The sequence below is a fragment of the Chelonia mydas genome, chromosome 16 (assembly GCF_015237465.2).
Source record: "Chelonia mydas isolate rCheMyd1 chromosome 16, rCheMyd1.pri.v2, whole genome shotgun sequence".
Taxonomy (NCBI): Eukaryota; Metazoa; Chordata; order Testudines; family Cheloniidae; genus Chelonia; species Chelonia mydas.
Window position 1 is genome coordinate 20882264 of NC_057857.1, and position 21750 is coordinate 20904013.

The 21750-nt window shown below is 43.8% G+C and overlaps 1 protein-coding gene across 27 annotated transcripts in view; it reads left to right on the top strand.

Annotated features, from left to right (window-relative positions):
- Window positions 1–21750, top strand: part of LOC102934027 (DAB2 interacting protein) — a 435191-nt gene that overhangs the window by 238538 nt on the left and 174903 nt on the right. For 13 of the 27 annotated variants that reach the window (XM_043530254.1, XM_043530255.1, XM_043530256.1 and 10 more), the window contains one exon: window positions 6060–6178. The exons of the other annotated variants lie outside the window; for them this stretch is intronic. In XM_043530254.1, the coding sequence (XP_043386189.1) occupies window positions 6060–6178 (119 nt within the window). The remainder of the gene's footprint in view (window positions 1–6059; window positions 6179–21750) is intronic. 27 annotated transcript variants of the gene reach the window in all.

Consider the following 21750-nt stretch of genomic DNA (forward strand, 5'->3'; position numbering starts at 1 on the left):
TTGAAAAATACGTAGCGAGGTTTTACTTGAAGTCAACCATGAAACTAACACCAAACTAGGAAAAAATAAATCCAGTGGTTTCTCTGAACATGTCAGTTTATTGTTTACTGTGTGTGGGGCTTTTGGATGGGATAGAGGTCCTGTGTGCTGTCATAACGTTTGTGAGAGACGAGACGGGCTCCTGCCTGGAGTAGACAGCAGGTGTTGGCTCTCCTGGGCCTGAGGGGAGAAGAGGTTGTGTAGGCCCAGCTACGGACCAGATGTAGAAATGTGGGAATCTACCAAAAAAAACTGCAGGGGCGATGCAGGCAAAGAGATATCACATCCGTCAGCAGCAGTGCTGTGTGAAAGCCAAGGAACTGTGGCAGGTGTACCACAAGGCTAGGGAGGCCAACAGTTGATCTGATGCTGAGCTGCAGACCAGCCTTTCTCAGCATGAGCTGCATGCCATGTTTGGTGGAGACCCCACCAGCACTCCTCAGACTGCTGTAGATACCTGGGAGGAGCCCTAAACCAAGATCCCTGCCTGAAGAGTGAGAAGGGGGGCTAGGGAGTCCAGCTATGCCACAAGCCAGGACCTGTTTGAGACTCCACCACGGTCTACCCAGTCATACCAGCTGAGCATGGAGATGTTCAATGAAGGGGAAGGAACCTCGGGTAAGAGTGTGCATGTGTTTTCCCTAACAATCTTTAAATTTAAAGATGGCACCCAGCCCAACATGACACAGGTATCAACTTCTCATTGTTTTGGGGTTTTTTGGATGAGAAGAGGTTGCAGTACAAAAATGGAGGTAGAGTTGGTATCTACTTTCTGTTCCCCTTTAGGGTTAGGTGGGGTTTGGGGGAGCGGGTGGGCCTGTGCAGCCGTTCACATACATAGGGATGTCCCTTGTATCCTCCTGAGAGGTCTTGAAACTTTCACGGAGGTATTCTACAATCCTCTCTTGAAGACGTCTAGGGATAGCTGCCTTATTTCTTCCTCTGCAGTAGGATGCTTTCCCATGCCACGCTGCGATGACATACAGGCCCAGCCGGTTTCGGGATACTGGTAGCAGTTATGCACTCTGTGCCTTTCGTTACACTCAGGAGTGAGATTTCAGCTAAAAACACCACTGCCTGGGGAAAACAGTCGATATTCAGTGGCTCCCCCATCCCTTGTGAAAGGAGAGCTTGGACTTCATGCTTATCTTCCTAAATTTCTTCCCCTGCCTGTGGGGTCTTAACTGCTTATGAATAAGCTTTGTCCAAAGTTGTAGGGAGAAGGAACCCAGATCACATCCAGATTAACTGTCCTGTTTTGAAGTTTGCCTGTCTTGTTTTCAGAGGCGGGGCGGTGGATTCAGCAGCAGATAAGGGTAGCAGCCATTCCTCAAAGGAAACATTTGTTTCTTTTTCCCCCTGTGTCTTATCATTTCAATCTCCTGTCTGGATTAGGACAGTTGTGTTCCAGAAGTGAGTCTGTGTTTAGGGAGACAAACCAAGAACAGCCAAGCCCCTTCCACTTGCAAAAGTTGAATTGCTTAGCTGCAGAGCAGGGAACCTGGACATCTTTTTATTTCTAGGCAATGGAGCACTGTGCCTGAGCTCCCTGTACAGGTGTTGGAACAGAGCAGCTCTCCGGGCAGCTTTCAGGTGGCGCTGCAGACTACGTCTGGCCAGAGTGGCTGCATCTACCCCGAAAAGATCACTTCTTGAGTGGAGGGAGCGTCCACAAGCTCTTAACCCTTTCACTGCTGCTTTGCAGGTCAAGCTGATGGAACTAGTCCATCTGGCAGCATTGGAAAGGTATTTCTTTGCTGTACCTGCTCATGTCCATCACCATTAAAGAGATTGTTTATACACTAAATGCTGCTTTTTTCCAATCCTGACAAGGCCTGATAAGAGTCTGGGGCAGCAGCTGTGTTGGCCACGGAGGAAGTACTGTTCTGTCATGTGCTAAGCACCCTCAGCGCAGTGCAGGATAAGGCCCTGAGTTTGGCCATATGTACATCTTAAACAGAGCTTTCCATCCAGTTAAGAATTCCTCTAATAAAAGACCAGAAAGAGTGTACCCAGGTGTCACGCAAGGGCAAGAAGCTTGGTGGTTTGGTGTGTGCGTTGGGGAAAGCCGGTTGGCATGGCATTCTGGAAGGGGCTTGTTGGCACATCAGGCTAGTGCACTTGCCATTTGTCACTGGAGACATATGTTCAAATCCTGGCATACGTTTCTAGCAAATTGTCTCCTAGGGTCGGGGTGTGTCTCTCTCCCTCCCTCTGCCTGCCTGCCTACCTCCCTCCCTCCTGGAAGCCCCTCCCAACATCAGTGTAGCAGGTAATCTCCCTTCTGGAATAGCAGGAGTGTGCCACCAGGCTTGAGATGCGTTGGCATAGTGGTGGTGTGGGGAAATCCCTCTTTGCATAGCCCGTGCCAGGCTCTAGCTATGTCACCTGCCTGAAGTGCCAAGGAGGGAGACCAAGTCTTCGTTGTGCTGGAATTCTGCTGTCGATTTGTAAAGGGAAACTGCCAAAGAGGTGCATTGGCAGTTTTACGAAAACACGGAGCTCCTCTGGCCTTTCTGTAACATCGGAGCTCAAGGAGTGCAAGTTGAGTTATGTTGAGGAGGGGACTTATACAGGTTGTTGTTTCTGATGACTTTCTAGTGTGGTTGTTTCTGGAGGAATCCTTTTGTTCTCCTTCAGCTTTCTGTGGATTGTCATTTGTATTATAGCCTATTAAACTGTCTTTGTGCTTCTGAATATTTAATCTGTTTAAGATAATAGCACAGTGTTTCCTATCATTTATTTATTAGTACTAAATGCTGCCCACACTGAGGTAGAAATAGACCCTGCCCCAAAGAACTCTCAATCTAAGATTTATAAACAACATACAGAGGACAGCAGAATACTGTATTCTAACCACTAGGGACTCTCAAGGAGATTGTAGCAAGACTGGAGTAGAGGAGTAGTGGTGCTGGAAGATGCAACTAGCATCCCCTGTAGAGACCAGAGTTCAAATCTTGTCTATGGTCACCAGTGAAGACGAGATGGGTAGTCTTATTCTACTTGTTGTTATACCACAAAAGCATGGCAGTCATGCCCAAGAAACCAATTCCTGTTTGTTCTCGTTCTCTCTCTCTCTCTCTCTCTCTTTTTTTTTTTTTTTTTCCCCCCCTTGGGCAAGCCAGTTCCCCACTCTGGGTCTGTGTTACCCCATCTATAAAAATCAGAAATAATAATTTCCCACTCTCGTGAAGTTCCTTATGTATGAACAACACACACTACGTAAGTTTACTGTGTTATAATTTACCGGCATTAAAATCTGACATCTAATTCTCCCACTGAAGCTGGCAATGAAAACGGAAAATGGCACAGTGTGTTCTCCTGCTGGTGGCGATGAATGTTAAAACAATGGGGAACAGAAGGAATGTAATGTCTTATTGCAATCTTCAATTTTAATTTCCAAGCCCTGCTCGAATCATCTAGCAATTGTCAAGATGTGAAATGTAAGATAGCGTGAGATGGCTGTGATAATTTGTTACAGAAAAATATGTATGTTTGCATTCTCAGTTCCCTGTCCAGAGTTAAAAGCTGTCACTGGATTTTAAAGAAGTGGCTTGATAAAGTTACGACGTATAATATTTGTAGCTAGGCCTGCAGAGATAAAGGCAGTACAATCTCTTGCTTCTGGATTGAAGCCGGTTTGCCACAGGGGTTAGGGAAGAATGCAGAATTAGCCAGTTGCATTTTTCCCCTTTGACCTTCCTCCAAAGCATCACATATTGGCTATTGCCCGTACTAGGAGACCACACTTGATGGACTGAGGGTCTGATCTGGTATGGCAGAAACTACAGTATGTCCAAGAGAAGGTTGCTGGGTCTTTCGGTTGCCTTGGAGGAAATAATGGTACGGAGAGGCTATGTTGGTGTAGTGAAATGCTTCTCCCTCCTTTTCAGATCCCAGATACCCCACTGAGGCCAGTGATTATACAACTAGATTTAGACTGCTGTGTGGGCTAAATTCCCTTGGCTTTTCTCTGAGGTGAATTTCACTCTGTTTGTGTTTAATGTTGGGTAACACACAAAAGGTCTGTTTCTCTGTGTGCTGGACAGGCAAGAGACTGTAGAGTGACATAGCAAATATGGGGATGTCTAAGGCATGGATGAAAGGATAAGTGGTCTGGCAAGGCTATGAGGCAATAGATGAGGATATAACCTTTGAGACTTACTGTTTCGGGTTTTTTTAAAAAGACGCCCAGATTTGCTACTGGGCTTCCTCTCGCTTCCCTGTTCCATAGAGAGGAAAATGCTATATTTTCCACAGCTACAGTGCTTTCTGAAAGGGCCTTCACTGTCTTGTACATTTCTCTTGTAGCATGACCTGGTGACATGTTCTGCTATGGATGGTCTAGATAATACTTAGTCCTGAGTGCAGGGGCCTGGACTAGATGACCTCTCGAGATCCCTTCCAGTTGATTCTATGATTCTATCCCCATTCCAATGAAACAAGTGGTTCTGAAAAAATTACTTGGCCTGTGAATACAGGTTACATGCCTCATTCATGGGTGAAATGGCCTTTGGGTGAATCTGAGTAACCTTTACCTGTCTGAATGTCTCTTTTTTGATACAGTTGCAAACTAGGTAGTTGCTTGTGAATCAGAAGCCTGCACACACTGCCCCAGGCAGTCCTGATACCCCAGGAACATCTTATCTGACCCATTGACACTGTTTGGGAATGGGTGTTTTTCTGAGAATGGACAAATTGAAGGTCTGTGTTTCATTTAGCTGTACTTGGTTCTTCTCACAAGTCTCTTCTTAAGAGAGAGACTATTTACACTATGCAGGAGTGCATTAGTTTATATTCAGGAGTCACCCAGAGAGACCTAGAACCGGTTCCCAGGATTGGTTGGAAAAATGGAATAGGCTCGAACATGCTCCATGAGCCCCAGGTGGGGGTACTGCCCCAATTTACTTGCAAGTGATGTTCCACTCTCTCGTATGTCAGAATACTGGTTTGGGCTAAGCATGTCACCACCACCTCAGTGAGGACAGGACTGAGAAGAGGCACATGCTAGATCTCAGCTTGTGAAATAACTGGCTATGACCATGTGTCCCAGAGAGTGGAATTGCTCTCTGGGCTCCTATGACCATGGTTTTGTTCCTTTTAAATGTGTTGTTACCTTATGGCAACTATGCCAGTCCCCTCAGCCCTTCTCCCCTCCTGTAAGGTCTGGGCACCATAGCAGCATGATTCTTTTAGTGCCTTACGTTGCTCCAAGAGTAAATGTAACGTTCAGATTATGTTGGCCATTAACTCATAGCAATAAGCAAATAACACATTAGAAGCTTTGCTATTAAAATATTTAATGCTAGCGTTAAAGCACTGCGGTGACTGCTACTTATATTTCATAGGGGAGAGGGGAGGCACAGTGTATATGCTCTCTGTCCAGCATAGGTCTGTCCTCTCTCTATGCAGGTACTGCCTGTAGGATGTGTATTTAGGTTACTCTAAAGTTGCACATCGTAGGAGTGGGGTGGGGGGAAGATATTTGGTGATACATTTAAAACAGCCTTGTCCAGTTCCACTCACCTGGAGCAAGCAATTGGGGTTTTTTTGGACAGGTGAGTGAATTATTGTCAATCTTATTCCAATTGCAGTGGCATGGAGTGAGCGAGTCCTTGTGCCTGGCAGAGAGTCCTGGCAGCGGTGCCAGGCTGAGTCAAACAGAACCCCGAGTCCGAATGTTTCCTCTCGTTGGGAGTTGCAATATGCTAGTCTTGTCTCTCAGACAGTATTTTTATGTGAGCTGATGGTTGCCAAGGTAACAGAGGCTTAGGGGAGTCTCGCATCTACGTAGCTTGCTGGCCTCTGCAAGCGCTGGGAGCAGATGTTGGATGGAATCCTTGGAGTCGGGGCTGACAGCACGAACAATGCTTCCAGCAGTTGCAGCTGAAGGGTGCTGGAGAGACCAGTTTGCCTAGTCGTGCTTGGGTGCAAGGGAGCAGGTTAAGGGCTCGCTCTTTTTTTCTTTTTTTTTTTTGGGGGGGGGGGTTATAATTTAGTATTCTTGTCTCACCCCACAGGGGTTTCTCAGCCGTCGGCTTAAAGGCTCCATCAAAAGGACAAAGAGCCAGCCCAAGCTTGATAGGAACAGCAGCTTCCGGCACATTTTACCTGGCTTCAGGAGTGTGGACAATGAAAGGTAAGGGAATGCGTCGTGTGTGTGTGTGTGTGTGTGTGCGCGCGCGCGCGGGAGAGAGAATGAGGTTATTGATTTCCCTGGGCTTGCTAATATACTGCTCATCTCACTTGGAGCATAGGGCTAAATGTGCAGTAGAAGTGGGCTCATTTAATCACAGTGAGAGGAGATTTTAATTTGCAGGCGAGCATGCAGTGCAAATCCACCCTTTTTAGGCTATCAGGATTAGAAAGCCATCTAGTCTACTTTTTTTAATTTGATGATAAACTCTAAGCCCCTGCCCTGGCATGCAAATAGCTCGTAGATGCAGCTACAGAAGCATAGAGATGAGGCTGAGGGAGGGAGGTGCTGACAGGCTGTACTACATTGAGTATTACAGGGTCACACAACACTCTGCAGACAGCAATGTTTAACCATATCAACTTATCACGTCCACAAATCCCTCCTGCCTCTGGCCATCGACCCCCCTCAGTTACTGGGCTGGATCCATCAGATGCTTCTTCCTCCTGAGCCGTGACAGGAGCTTTCATTCGGAAGAGGGTTGTGCGGAATGTGCAGATGGATCAGAGGAAGCATTTGACGTGGGATGGCTCGCAGGAGAGACCGATTAAAAACAAAATCAAAGGGGGTGAAATCCAGTTTTTATTCATTCTGAGCTGGAATGAGATGAGCCAGTGAGAGAGCCCTTTATCTGCTTTATAGATGTACATATGTGCGTGTTCATGTCTCTCACACTCACACACACTCACACTCACACTCACACACAGAGTGATGCGTATTTCTATATGAACATATTTGTTTACTGACTCTCGCAGATCGAGGTCAGAGTTGGCTAACTCTGACTCTATGACCAATCATGGAAATGAACCAAACGTTTGCTTGCAAAAGAGAAACCTTTCAGCTTCAAAGTGAGTCTCAATAGAGAGTGACACAATAGGAAAAGAAAGCCAAGAAAACTCCATGTATGAAAAATAGCAATGACCAGATGCTAAGGATGATGCAGATCAACTGTTGGGAACATGTTGTAGCAATAGTGGCTTAAAACGTGGTGTAGTCTTTGCTTTGAAATCCGCTTTGTACTTCTGTTTTAAAAGCAATGACAACATTTTATTTTTGGCTTTATTTATTTGGGTAGGGAAACGGGTGTTAATTTTTGAAGCCCCATAAATGACAACAAGTGGTCTGTATTTTTCTTTGGTGCTGCCTACAGGCATCTCTCCTTCTAGAATCTGAAAGTGAAAGGGTTTTGCTGACCAGTGCAGTGCTGTATTCCAGAGGTTAGCATATGGAGAAGAAGAGCAGATTTGATGCCTCTGCTGAGATTTTCCCATGGACTCTAAGTAGGGCAGTGTGTTCTGCATGGAAGCCAAGGGAGTCTAGTTAGGCATCAGGGGACGTGCCTGTGTTTCTGCTGCTCTCAGAGGAAGAGCTGGCTGCATTAGACACCGTTTTCTCTAAAATATACATCAAAAATCTAGCTAGAAGGTTTGTTTTTCTGCGTGAATTAGCGACATGGGGGAGGGGACTTTACTGTTTGTCACCCCTGCAGGGCAGGTCAAGGACCCCAGAGTAATCACCACAAATTAGGACTTGTAACTTCCTTTCCCGTTCCCTTTTGTGGATAAGTCTCTCTCCCAGGGTGAGAGTCTTAGAGCTCTTGGGTTGTTAGTCTGCTGTCAGATACAAACAGACCTTCCACAGCCTTCATACTGGCGGGTTCTTTGAGTGGCTGTTGTAGGTTTTCAGTGTAAGTCTTAAGGGATGGGGAGGAGTAGAAGTGACATTCACTAGCAGTGAACACAGCCACAGGTAGTTGTGCATAGGAGAGCGAAGGAACTGAAAATGCAAGGGCTTCTGTTAGTGCAGGCGTTGCCTCATAAACTTCACCTCCGGCCACATGCACTCGGGTTTGACTTGTAGGGGACCAGGCAGTGCTTTTTTTCCTCTCGAATGCAAGTGCCTAGCCCGTTGAGCTTTGATAGTTGGGTCAGATCCACAATACTCACTAATATCGTTTTGCATAGGACTAGGTTGCCAAGCCTCCAGGATTGTCCTGGCATATCCAGGAATTGCAGATTAATCTTTAATTAAAGATTATGTCCTGTGATGAAACCTCCAGGAATACATCCAGCCAAAATTGGCAACCCTATGTAGGGTTTCAGAGTAGCAGCCATGTTGGTCTGTATTCGCAAAAAGAAAAGGAGGACTTGTAGCACCTTAGAGACTAACCAATTTATTTGAGCATAAGCTTTCGTGAGCTACAGCTCACTTCATCGGATGCATATTCCTTTTCTATGTAGGGTTGTCTTTGTCGACTGCTGTTCTCCTAGAGGTGAAAGAAATCTCTCAGCTGCATCTGCTGAGCCTCTCGGAGCCACACCCCAAGTTTTCTGTTATGACTATTAACTTAATACTCTTGAAAGTTCCCATGTCTACAAAAAGCACAATATACTGAATTCTGTATATAACAAGACATGAAGGTTTCACACCATTCTTGCTCATTTTCCACACTGCTTCCTTGTGTTCCCTGTGACCTAAGTAGTGTTTCAGAGGAAGCAGCTTGGATCAGAACATTTTGCCTTTTAAACATTTTGTTGGTGACTCCATCTTGTATTCCAGGCTGATTCTCCTTCCTATCTGGTGTGAGAAGCTGCAATAACCATGCATTATTTGTGCATACCAGGGCTTCATAGAATTTTGCTGGGAAAGAGATGCCATGGCAGAAGTGAGCAAAGCAACGGATACAGTCGAAATGTGTGTGTCTTAAGTATTAACCCTGGCAGATTGTAGTTGAGTCTGTGTGTCAGCATCTCTGTTATGTATCATGAACCTTAGTTGCTTTTTTCCTTTGATTCTCACACATCTTGTCTATCCAGCTGTATATGGTACAAGTGAATAAATAGATAGTGTGTGCATGCACGCACTCTGAGATTCAGCCAGACAGAATACAATATAAGCATGACACACACACATCTAGTGCATACAGAGTCTGGATGTAAACGGATGAACCATATGTTTTCTTTTATATAAACAGACATATGCATATGAACTTGAATACATTATTTAAATTGCAAAAAGCAAGTGGTTACCTACCACAATAGGGAGAAAGTCTGTGTGATGGGAGTTTTGTTACAAAACAAAACCAGGAACCATTATTAAACATGGGAAATGTTGGCAGAATGTCTCACTGGCACTGGTGCAGAACTGCCTTGTTAATTTTACAACAGTCTGGCTTTCATACTTTATATTGGCATAAAGAGAGAGGCCATGTTCTCCTGGACGGTCAGAGAGCTGGTCTTAGAGGAGGGATGACAGTTCTGACATGCTGGTTCTCTTCTTGGTTGGAGTTGAAATGGCATCTGCAAAGGTTCCACTTTCATATCCAGGCGTTTATTTGTGAAGTTGGACAGTGGGGGGGGTGTGTGTGTGTGTGTGTGTGCGCGCAGAGCAATTGATCCTCAGGGAAATAAATTTTAATGAACTCTCAGCTGACCCCTTTTGATTGTTTTTTTTCGTGCAGAATGTCTGAGGAATCCTTCAAAGTGCTGGGTAAAATATACCACAGACAGCCCATCAATGCATTAGCTTGTAGCAAAGATTTCCCATGTGCCTCACTCTGTTGGGTTTTATGTTGTCGGGAGAGAGACGTGAATCAGTACCGGTCTGCCATTCTGTAGATCCGGACAAGGCGCACTTCGGTCTCACACTGAATTGACTAAGTTGCGGTGGATAAAATCCGAGTTTTGCGTGGCAGGTGCCAGCTCTTGCCATCCTTGCTCATGCTGAGCAGTACCTTACTCTGTGAAAATCCCCCCCCCGATTTCTACTCCGCGTAAGAGTGGCAGAATCTGACCCAGTATGAGCAACTAGTCATCGGGAGATGTGCATTAATCTGGTGCAATCAGATGCAAGGTATAAATGAGGGCTGTGGAATGAGCTCTCCTGTCCATTTGTTGGCTAGTCAAATTGCTCGTTAGCGGTAAAAGAGGGTTCAGTAAAAGCGGCTGCGGCTTGATTTATTACAGTGATGGACAAAGTTCTTATTGTGGAGTGCTGAATGTTTGTCTTTGTATCGGCCACTTTGGAATCTGCCACAAATCAAGCATTTGGCTAACATGTTCTCCTTAATTGGACCTCCCCCCCCTTCTTCCTTTAAAATACGTGATGAGTTAGTGCTTAGGACAGGTCTGAGTCACAGAGAGTGGAGTTGGGTAGCTAAGGGGGAGGGGGATTGCTCTGCGGTAGTCATTAATTACTGTTGTTAGTTTATTTCCAATTGATTTTTATTATACTGACCTTTTGAAAAATATATTCGAAGAGAAGAAGACTCCCAGGAGTTGAGCCCTTTTACATGGGATTTTTTTTTTTTTTTTTTTTTTTTTTTTTTTTTTTTTTAAGACTTAAGTTTATAAGCAATGTACCTGATCCTCCTTCCTCTGAAATCAATGGGAAGGCCACCCTTGATCTCAGTGGGATCGGGCTGGGGCCCTCATTTAGAAGGGAAAACTGTGTGTCTGTGTTTTTTCCTCTGATCACTGCTGTAATGACTGTTGACAGTGTCCTGAAATCTGAGTGCTCTAACTCTCAGAAATGTATTGACAGGGTCTGACTTCAGGAGCAAATGATAGTCCCTAGCTGTAGGGTTTCCTTTTAATTGAGGATTTTCAGGAGGGTGAGGGAATGGATTTGCTGGTTTGGTCATCGAGAAATGGAGGACAAGAGTGCCCTCCGATAACTGGTGAGGCAGTCAAGCTTGCTAACATAAGTGCTGGCCCACTCGGTCTGTCTTGGAGCTAAATCACAATAAAATTGAGATAATTAACCATCTGTTGGCATGTGACATGCCTATGGCTTTCAACCTGACTCAGATGGACTGCCACGTCTCCCGTCTGGGATCTGTGCAAGACCCTTGTTCAGTCTCTCTAGTGCTCTTGGGAAACATCCCATGAATGGCAAAGATCCTGTGTTGGGGCTTTGTCACAACAACAAAAGGTATTTTAAAAATATCCTCTGAATTCAGTGCTGTCCAGCATGCTGGATTCTCAGCCTGGCAGAAGGAAGTTCCCTTCCTTAGGAAGGGTGTAGAATGGGCAGCCGTGCTACATGTCTCTCAACCGCACACCTCAACCTTAATTGGAAGGAGCCATGTCTAGAGTCCGTAGGTCTCCATGTTTTGTCCCAACTTTGTCTTCTCTGCTGAGTTAACAAGGAAGCTGGCTGTGGCAGCTCTTTTCTTTGACGTGCCAACCTGTCCCCTGGAAGCTAGACTGAGCCCCAAACGCATTGCTCTGAGGCCCCCAGAGAGCCATCAGGTGGTGATAACTTTCAGTCTCTCCCAAGCTGGGGTGGATTTGAACTGGCAGCCTATAGATGAAATAGTCGAGTTTTTCTTTATGAACTCAACTCCAACTCCACGTTATCCTTTTACTTCAGTAAATTAAGTTTAATTCCTTTTTAAAAGAATAAACAAAAATCAAATTTAATGTACTGAATTAACAGACTAGCATAGAATCATAGAATATCAGGGTTGGAAGGGACCTCAGGAGGTCATCTAGTCCAACCCCCTACTCAAAGCAGGACGAGTCCCCAACTAAACCATCCCAGCCAGGGCTTTGTCAAGCCTGACCTTAAAAATATCTAAGGAAGGAGATTCCACCAGCTCCCTAGGTAACCCATTCCAGTGTTTCACCACCCTCCTAGTGAAAAAGTTTTTCCTAATATCCAACCTAAACCTCCCCCACTGCAACTTGAGACCATTACTCCTTGTTCTGTCATCAGCTACCACTGAGAACAGTCTAGATCCATCCTCTTTGGAACCCCCTTTCAGGTAGTTGAAAGAAGCTATCAAATCCCCCCTCATTCTTCTCTTCCGCAGACTAAACAATCCCAGTTCCCTCAGCCTCTCCTCATAAGTCATGTGTTCCACTCCCCTAATCATTTTTGTTGCCCTCCGCTGGATGTTTTCCAATTTTTCCACATCCTTCTTGTATTGTGGGGCCCAAAACTGGACACAGTACTCCAGATGAGGCCTCACCAATGTCGAATAGAGGGGAAGGATCACGTCCCTCGATCTGCTGGCAATGTCCCTACATATACATCCCAAAATGCCATTGGCCTTCTTGGCAACAAGGGCACACTGTTGATTCATATCCAGCTTCTCGTCCACTGTAACCCCTAGGTCCTTTTCTGCGGAACTGCTGCCGAGCCATTCAATCCCTAGTCTGTAGCGGTGCATGGGATTCTTCCGTCCTAAGTGCAGGACTCTGCATTTGTCCTTGTTGAACCTCATCAGATTTCTTTTGGCCCAATCCTCTAATTTGTCTAGGGCCCTCTGTATCCTATCCCTACCCTCCAGCGTACCTACCTCTTGTCCCAGTTTAGTGTCATCTGCAGACTTGCTGAGAGAGCAATCCACACCATCCTCCAGATCATTAATGAAGATATTGAACAAAACCGGCCCGAGGACCGACCCTTGGGGCACTCCACTTGATACCGGCTGCCAACTAGACATGGAGCCATTGATCACTACCCGTTGAGCCCGACAATCTAGCCAACTTTCTATCCACCTTATAGTCCATTCATCCAGCCCATACTTCTTTAACTTGCTGGCAAGAATACTGTGGGAGACCGTGTCAAAAGCTTTGCTAAAGTCAAGGAACAACACGTCCACCATTTCCCCCTCATTCACAGAGCCAGTTATCTCGTCATAGAAGGCAATTAGATTAGTCAGGCATGACTTGCCCTTGGTGAATCCATGCTGACTGTTCCTGATCACTCTCCTCTCCTCTAAGTGCTTCAGAATTGATTCCTTGAGGACCTGCTCCATGATTTTTCCAGGGACTGAGCATGGAGTGGTACTTTCCTTCACAACTGATTGTTTAGCACAGGATGGGTTATTTGGCTCTGGGTGTCATGGCTGTAAGGTTTTTGTTGCTGGAGATTGGGTTTCTTTTTCTTTGGGGTTTTTATTTTTGCAATTATGGATCTTGGTGACTACATGGCAGCTGCAGCTAGTGCTCCACACAAGGTTAAGGGCCTGGACTTCTCATCTCATCTCTCATATCTAAGGCTTTGATTTATACCTGTCTTGTTAGAAATCATTATATAAACTAGAGAAGAGTTAGATTAGGCAGTTGTACAGTCTACTTTTCATTGCATGAATACCCTCAGATTACAGAGACTTGGCGAAATGTCATTCCTTTACTTTTTCCACTTTTATTTCCCTGTGCTTGTTAATCTGATATAAACCCACTGAAATTAATGGGGTTTTGGGTGTTAGCAATGCAACATCCCCTAAATGTTTGTATAGTGTGAAAGGGGAAAAGCCCATCAGCTCCTTCTGTATATAGACAACCACTGTTGTAGCCTGTTAAAATGATCATATGGTACTTCTATGTAAAGATGTAAGTTCATCAAGCACTTGGGACCTTTTGTACCTTCTATTATGAACAAATACAGAAGTAAATCAGCAAAATAAATAACCCTCCAAATTGTTTAATTCCAATATTGATCTCTCCTAAGTATACTTTTCTGTGCATACCTAGAACTCATTTAAAATTAAGAGACACTCAATTACAAAGGTTTGTGGTTATTTTGTAAGTTTTCTACATAATTCCAGGAGATAACATTCCATTTAAGCTTTTTTGTGTCTCTACAAAAGTCTGAACATATGGCCAATTGTTAAATGAGCCTCAGTCTTGGAAGGGATGCAGCGGTGAATTTAATGAATAGCACTGAGGACTTACAGTAGCATTCCCCCCTCCCCAAAATCTTTTCTCTATCATAGATTCTTATTTACAGCCCCCAGGGGGGAGAGAATATGCGCAACCACCGAACTATGACACGTTTAATTCCTGGTGCTGTGCTGAAGCTGTCAGTTCTGTGGGTTTTCAAGCACTTGAAAGACTTCTTTTGGCACCGCAGTAGAGCATCTATCACTTTAAAAAGCTGCACTGTGCTAGTAAAGTACATTTGAAAATGAAATCTTTTTTAGATTTAAATGGCAATTGTTTATTCTCCAGGAATCAGATCGGATACATTTCTATCATAGTGAAGGTGGTTGGGCCTGATGAGAATACGGTGGCCTCTGAACCTCCAGGGTGAAGTCTGAGAAAGTCACTTTATTTCCTGTATGAGGAAGGATGACTCACGTTGCAGAACTAGGCCACTGGCTGGCCCTGGAATGCATGAATGCCTTTCAGAGCTGCGTTAGGAAGTGCCATACTGCTCTCTCCTCCTGCTACTTACTTGAATAGCATGAGGCAGTGAGGGTTTTCAGGCAGGTTCAGTTATTAAAAGCAGGGTGTTCAGTCAAAAGTGAACTAATAGTGTGCTGAACACTGCAAACGGGCCTGATGACAAGCCTGCTTTCCGAATGCACTGTTCAGGCTGTCAAACTTGATGACACCATGTATGAAAACCATTTAGCTCTATCAACAATCAGGGATTGAAAAGCAAAACACAACATCCTAGGACAGAGAGAAACAAGGAGCATTTGACAGATAATTGGGTCCGTTTTATCACGCACTAGATGGTGTCTGCTCCCACCCCCCAATCAGTGAACAATAACATGTGGCTAAGATTTAAGGCATCATAGGGTTGCTGGCCTCCTGTAGTACCTGCACTTATTTCCAGGCAACCTTGTCTAGGAATATGCAAATCAGCCTGTTAATGGGATTCCTTTGCACAATATTTCATGAACCAGAAAATTAATTACTGGTCTCTAATTAATGGCTATCTTGGAAGACTATGGTAAAATGAAAGAGGGAGCTGCTTTGCAGGAAGAGAATATCTGTTCTCCACTGAAAGGTAGTGTTCATCCTCTTTTTATCACAGCATTAAATAAACATAGAGTCCGGGTACTCAAACATTAAAGAAGGGAAGCTGTTCTTAATAGCAAGAGGTTGTTTGTAGTTTGATTCATAGGAAGCACTGAATCAGAAGCAAAGGTTCTCCTTTAGAAACGGAAGTATTGAACCATGTAAAATACAATAACTTCCCTTATACAGGTGGCTTAGGTTTACACCATGTTGACAATAGTATTTATTCCCCTTTGGAATCAAGTTGATGCTGCAGTTAATGACGGATGACGGGGGCGGTATTTGCTTGAGTCAGTTGCCTGGCTGGGGATTCGCTGAAGGAATGCTGGGAGTGGAATTAGCAGTTTTGTTCTTATGTGTAATGGTGATGGGAGCATTTACTCTCAGGGTGATGGGGGGCTCACACCTCGTCTCAGTATTGTTTGCCTTGAATTTTTTGTCTAAGGAAACCCAGTGAAGGCTCTTAATGAGTGTGAACGGAATGAAGATCGGCCTATTGTCAATCCTTCTACAGAGACGGGCAGGGCTCAGTTGTTTCCATGTGGAGGGGTGGGGAGTGTGGGGTGCATTTTGTGCCTCTGAGGCTATCCAACATAGACATGTTTGACCTTCACAAGGGCACAGGTAGGGACTTTCCTTATGTTACCTACCCAAGCTGACTTCCTAGTTTGACAGGGAATTTGTACTGGGTGCCTTTGAAGAAAAGGCTGATCTTCTCCTTTGACGTTTTTAAGCCAAGATGAACTGTCCCAGTGAATGAAGAAAAATAATAAAGGAAGTGGGGTCAGTTGGAATTTGGGATTTGTAGTGATTCTAATTTTCTCCCCTTGTGGGTTTGTATGCTTCCCAGTTTCCCAGCAGCCCAAACAAAACAGAGCACTGTGGCCCCATGGGGAGCCCTGCTGACACTTTGACTTGTCTAGAAGGCATCTAACAAAATTATAAAATCCTTCCTACTTAGCCATATGTGGTGCTACTGTGATAATTGGCTTCATGCATCTTACAATTAGCTTGCAAAAAATATGGCTTTCGTTCCTGACCTTTTCTGCATAAGCAAGGCTGTTGTTTCCGGGCAGTCTTAATTACAAAATATAGCGTTGTGTGAGGATAGAGACGACACCCTTGTATCGTTGGCTCTAATTTGACGAGACATCATAATGGGGAGCTCTCATACCAGGAGCGCCGAATTAGTGTAGCGTGAAGCTACATTTCTCTCTGCCCACTGAATAAGGGGAAGTTAATTTCATGCTCTATCTTTTTGACATTGGTAATCAAAGCATTGTATTGCAGCTGCAGCTGGTTAGCCTTTGAAGAATGTTTGGTAAATAAATATAACTGGAATTCATTGTTCCTGTAGAGAGGTATCAGTTTGATCAACAGACTGGAGGAAGCTTTCCTCTCATTTTACTAATCTTGAGTGAAATTGTGGTTCAGGGTATTGGATTGATGTTCTGGGGTCACGATTCATCCATCGACTGGCAGGGACGGTGCAAGCCCCTTCACCACCATTGTTGTGTTTTACCCTTTCTCGGCTGTGTTAAGAGGATGACCCATTCAGTCCTTTTCTTTCCTGCTAAGACTCCTATCCAGGGTGCCAATTAGTTCCCATTGCAGCTGATTGCGAGGTGATTGTATGGAGCCAGAAATATTTGTAAATCTATATGAGTCTTTGTCATGGCATTGTACAGTACATTGATAAATGTTGCCACTGATTGTGTTGAATTCTTCTTTAAAATCTATTGATATTGGGAACGAACCAGAGTATAGTATTTTTATTGCTTATTAATCCCTTTGTGTTCCCAAACACGCCATTTATTCTCACTTTACCTGGTGAGATTTTCTTATGCAATAAACAAGTCTACTCTAATTTATGTTACGCCTCCATATAGCAGCCAGTCAGTGGCATTAATATTTTCTAATAAATCCAAAGACTGCAGAAGAGAAGTTAATGTGAGAAATAAGAGTCTTGATAAATGACTCCACCATGGCTCTTGCACAAGAAAGGCTTTTTGTAAGTCTAGTGTTTTTCTGTTTGTTTTTACTTATTTCACATTAAACAACTAAAAGACACAGGAGAACTCTATCCCAGGCCTAGGCATCCAGACCCAGAATGAAAACCCCACAGGCCATGATGAAAATATTACTTCCAAAACTGTCTCTCTATATTACATCCATCACTGCAAAGTCCAAAGAATTAAGTGTCCTTAAAATTGTATGCAGTGATATTGAGCACTTTAAATCTTCAAAGCACTGGAGTTACTACTCACGAGTCCCTGGTATCCAAACCCAAGTGCATCCCACTAGGCCATACTGCTACCTTCTCACTGTGTTGTCATTCCAGCTGCCTGAAGAACAAAGGGTTTGCTCATTCCAAGTCCTGTTTATAAAGCAGTCATCTTTTTCTTGTAGAAAGGGAGAGTTTTGTTCACACTGAATTCTGACAAACAAATCCTTTGGTAGTTTACATTCTGCGTGGGCTTAACGATGTGAAATTATTTCTTGCATAGTATATGAGAAGCAGAAGGAGGCTTTTGGGGACTTCTGTTACATCAACTGATTCCTGCATATGCCATGTATATACAGCTGGGCCTTGTAAATAATTCTCTGCTGGCATCTTTTAAATGCTCTGGTGTTAAAATAGTGCTGTATAAAGAAGGTAGTTAGGGAGAGAAAAGAAACAGATTGGGAAGAATGGACTTTTGCCCTGGTGTCTATAACTCATCGTGGCAGGATTGCATATTGAGAACTGCATTTGTCAGGCAAGTGTTTGACTGTGCCTAAAAGTATTTGTATAAGTAGTAGGTCCATTGTCTGATCGTTATTTTAGCAGTGACGACATGGGGCCTTCATTATAATACATGGATATTGTGTGTAAAGTTATAACAGTTTAGTTACAGCCATCTGGAGATGTGGTCTAGTGGTTGGAACTTGGGGTCTCAGCATTTGGTCCACGTACATGCCCTGTGTCTTGGATGGGATTGTACTTGAGGTGGCCAGCCCCTCCTTCCTCTTGCGCCATTGTGGCTGTACTCAATTTTTAGTGCACTAGATCAATCAGTGGTAATGCGACTGTCTCCTCAAGCTAGAATTTACACCTCCAGCTCTAAGTGTAGATGTAACCCGTGTAACCTTAGGTGCGTGAGTCACTGAAGTTTTCGCTGCTTTAGTTCTCCATCTGTAAAATGGGTTGCGTACCTCACTGGAGATTCATACAGTTTAATGGATCAGATTTTGCCCTGACTTTCCCCACATTCACACCATTTGAAATACTGTGGTTGCATGGCATTTCTGAAGAGAAAATTCAGCACATTATTTGTGTGGTGCCTCACCATTAAATTTGCTATAGAAGTATAAAGTGTGCATTAGGAATGATCATAATCTTTGGAAATCAATTAATAAATCAGCAATCCCACCAGAATTTGTAAACACAGTACCTGTATGTTGCAATCATACTTTTTAATGTGGTGTATTGTTTTAAACAAATACTCATTCCTTCCCTGCTTTTTATAGCTGCCTAGCTATCTTGGCCTCACTATGCTTTTTGTAGCAGTATCTAACGGATGATACTTCAAAAGAAGGCAAACCAGGTAGTATTTTATAATACCAGTAATTATCGAGTTGTGCAGTGCCTGAAGTGTGGGTAAGGGGAAAATCCCTTCCTGACCCCTGTCCGTGATCAGCATGCATGTACACCCTGGCACATGACAAGTGATCTCTTTCATGTAACTGGGGTTGGGAAGAGTGGCAGTGTTCAGGTTCTGTCCACACTCCCAGAGTACCTGGAGGATTTGGTTAACACAGTCTGCAGGAAAAATCTTAACCATGCTGGTAAGTTAATTTTTGTTGTTAGGCTTCAGAGTCATCAACTCGCGAAGATGTGCTCATTCACACCTGCCCTCGAGGTATTATTTCTGGTCATTTACCTGCGGACTCAGTAAAAGAACACCGCATAGGGTCACGTTCTGCGGGGCTTTCTGTTATGTGCCCCTCCCAAACCTGATAGCTAGAAACCATTTTGTCGTTTTAAAAATTAAACCTTAAATTCTGCAGAAATTAACAGAACGATAATTGATTGTACGTAGCATTTTGGGGGGCTTCCACAGACATCCTGGCTCGGCGTAGCCCCATTCTTCATACCATTTATAGCTTGTATACTGCAAAGGTTATTATTTGTTATAAAATTATCCAGCCCTTGTTTCAATGAATATGGTTCTAAATCTTGCTTTAGTCCTCTGTGAATTCAGCCATAGCAAATACCTTTCTCTTTTGGTGGAAGGGAATGTTTAAGGTAAAGTTTAGTTCGAGTTCTTTTCTCTTCTGTTTTAAATTCCGCAATACCTTAATTTGCAGCTTTCTGTGGAGGGGGACAGGAAGAGTTGCATATGGAAGTATAACGACAGAGCCTGGGCAACGTTTACAAGCCTTTGTTTGAAGTTCTTCGAAAAGATACAGATGTTTGACATGTATATCTTGTTATCCAATTTCGTATTGCAGTGACCATGCACAGAAATTCATTGATTGTGGCTGGAGGCAACCTGTGCACTGAGCTCACTGCTGGCTGCTCGCTCTACAGAGCACTGGATATGATGATGATCTAGACTTGTGAATACAAAATAACTGTGTCAAGTACATCCATTGATTAGAAGAAAAAGCTAGGCAAAAATGTACCACTCTCCCCCTTCATTACCCCACATGTTAACAGAGCCTTGTGCATATTATAGGGGACCTCTGTATTGAAATTATCATAATCATTAGGGAGCTCTCACTGATTGTTCTGCAGTGCGTATATATTGTTCTTGTAGTAATATTACAGGCTTGTTTTACTAGCTACAATATTTGTGGATTTGATTTTTGGTACATTTACTGTCTCAGTCGCATTCTCTGCAGCAAAATTCAGACCTGTGATTTTTTGAACGACAGAAAGAAGCAAGAATTTAATTTAACCACTTGCATGTTCGGTGCATTTGAGCAGAAAAAATAGCAGTGTGTGAAAATACCTTCCAATTGCCTTGAATCAAGAAATAAATTATGGTGCACTTGGCTTTAACCCGCATGGTTTATACTTGTGGAGTAACGTGATAGAGGGATTTAGCAATTCATTTTACGTAGAGGGCAAGTGGCATTAATTCAGAAAACAATGTAAATGTATTAGTAGTGCAAAAGCCATAGATTTTACATCAGGCTATCCCCTTCCATATAGATTTACAAATATTTCTGGCTCCATGCAATCACCCCAGTGCTCTGTTGCCGGTGCATGAGGGAATACACATGAGTGCTGCTTCCCCATAGGAATCCTTCTGAAAACTAGTCCTGCAACTGTTATCACGTGATTTACATAACTCTGTTGTACCCTGAATAATTAATATTGTGCTGCCCTTGCTGTGAAAAAGCTTTGTTCCATTATATATGTGTTTTTCACTGGACTCTAGACCGTCTGGTGATATTGTGCTGCTTTGGAGATTTTTTTTTTTTAGCTTTTTTTCCTGCATCCCTTTGAGAATTAAGAGCAAGAGGTTGGGGGGTCATCAGCGTGTATTAGCTCATTCCTGTCAGCTGAATGGGATCACATCTGATCATGGCATCCATTGTCCTCTCTGTGCATGCGAGTAATCCTCCTGAGCATTAATGAAGGCCAAAGGCTGTCCCTGTCATGCATTGAGTACATGCCTTAGGGTAGGTTTGTTCTTTCCGAGCCCAAATGCGACACTTCCCTGATGAGGAGTAACATGACTCCCATATCGCTACCTTACCAGGCCATTGTGCTGCCAGCTGCAGGCGCTGGCAAACCGATTCTGCCATTAGCTTAGGATGAAACTTGGAGGCTTTTCTGATCTATCCACATCTCTTGAGTCTGCAAAACTGGGCTGGAGATGTCATAAGAAGAGACTCTTTTGTGAGCCTTCTGGCATTTCCAGTCATAGCTGGAAATAAGATGAGACCAGCTTTTCTTGTGACATTTCAGCAATTCCTGTCTTGGCTATGGCCAGAAACCAAAAGGGAGAGAAGACAGTAACTTGGGTCCACGGCGGTATCGGGATCTAGGGGGTTAGTTGGGGCCTGCAATATGTGACTATTCCTCTGTGCTTGGATTTGGGATGGGCAAAAGTACAAGGGCATTCAGGCTCTGGGCACTGGTTTGGACTCATTTCTAATGTTGATTCTTGAGAGATCTTAGAAGATGGGTCAATAAGTCCAGGGCCAGGTTGCTCCAGTTTCTCTCAGGACTGGAATATTGATATTGAGGGGTAGCGTTAGTTCAGGAAGGACATGCAGGATAAAAAGGGAGGAGGTGTTGTATTGTACATCAAGAATATATATACGCTTGTTCTGAAGTCCAGAAGGAGGTGAGAGGCAGGTAAAGATAAAAGGGATAAAAAATAGGGATGATGTCTAGGTGTGGGGGTCTACAATAGATCACCAAATCAGAAAGAGGGTGTGAATAAGGCATTTCAAGAACAAATAACAGAAATATCTAAAACACAAGACCTGGTAATAATGGGCAACTTAAACTACCCAGACTTCTTTTGGAAAAATAATACAGCAAAACATAAAATTTCCAGTAAGTTCTTTGACTGTATTGGAGACAACGTTGTGTTTCAGAAAGTGGAGGAAGAAACCAGGGGACAACCATTTTAGACTTGATTCTGACCAGCAGGAAGGACTTGGTAGTAACTCTGAAGGTGGAAGTCAATTTGGGTGAAAGTGATTATAAAATTATTTCATGATTGGGACATGGACTTCAAAAAAGCAGAGTTT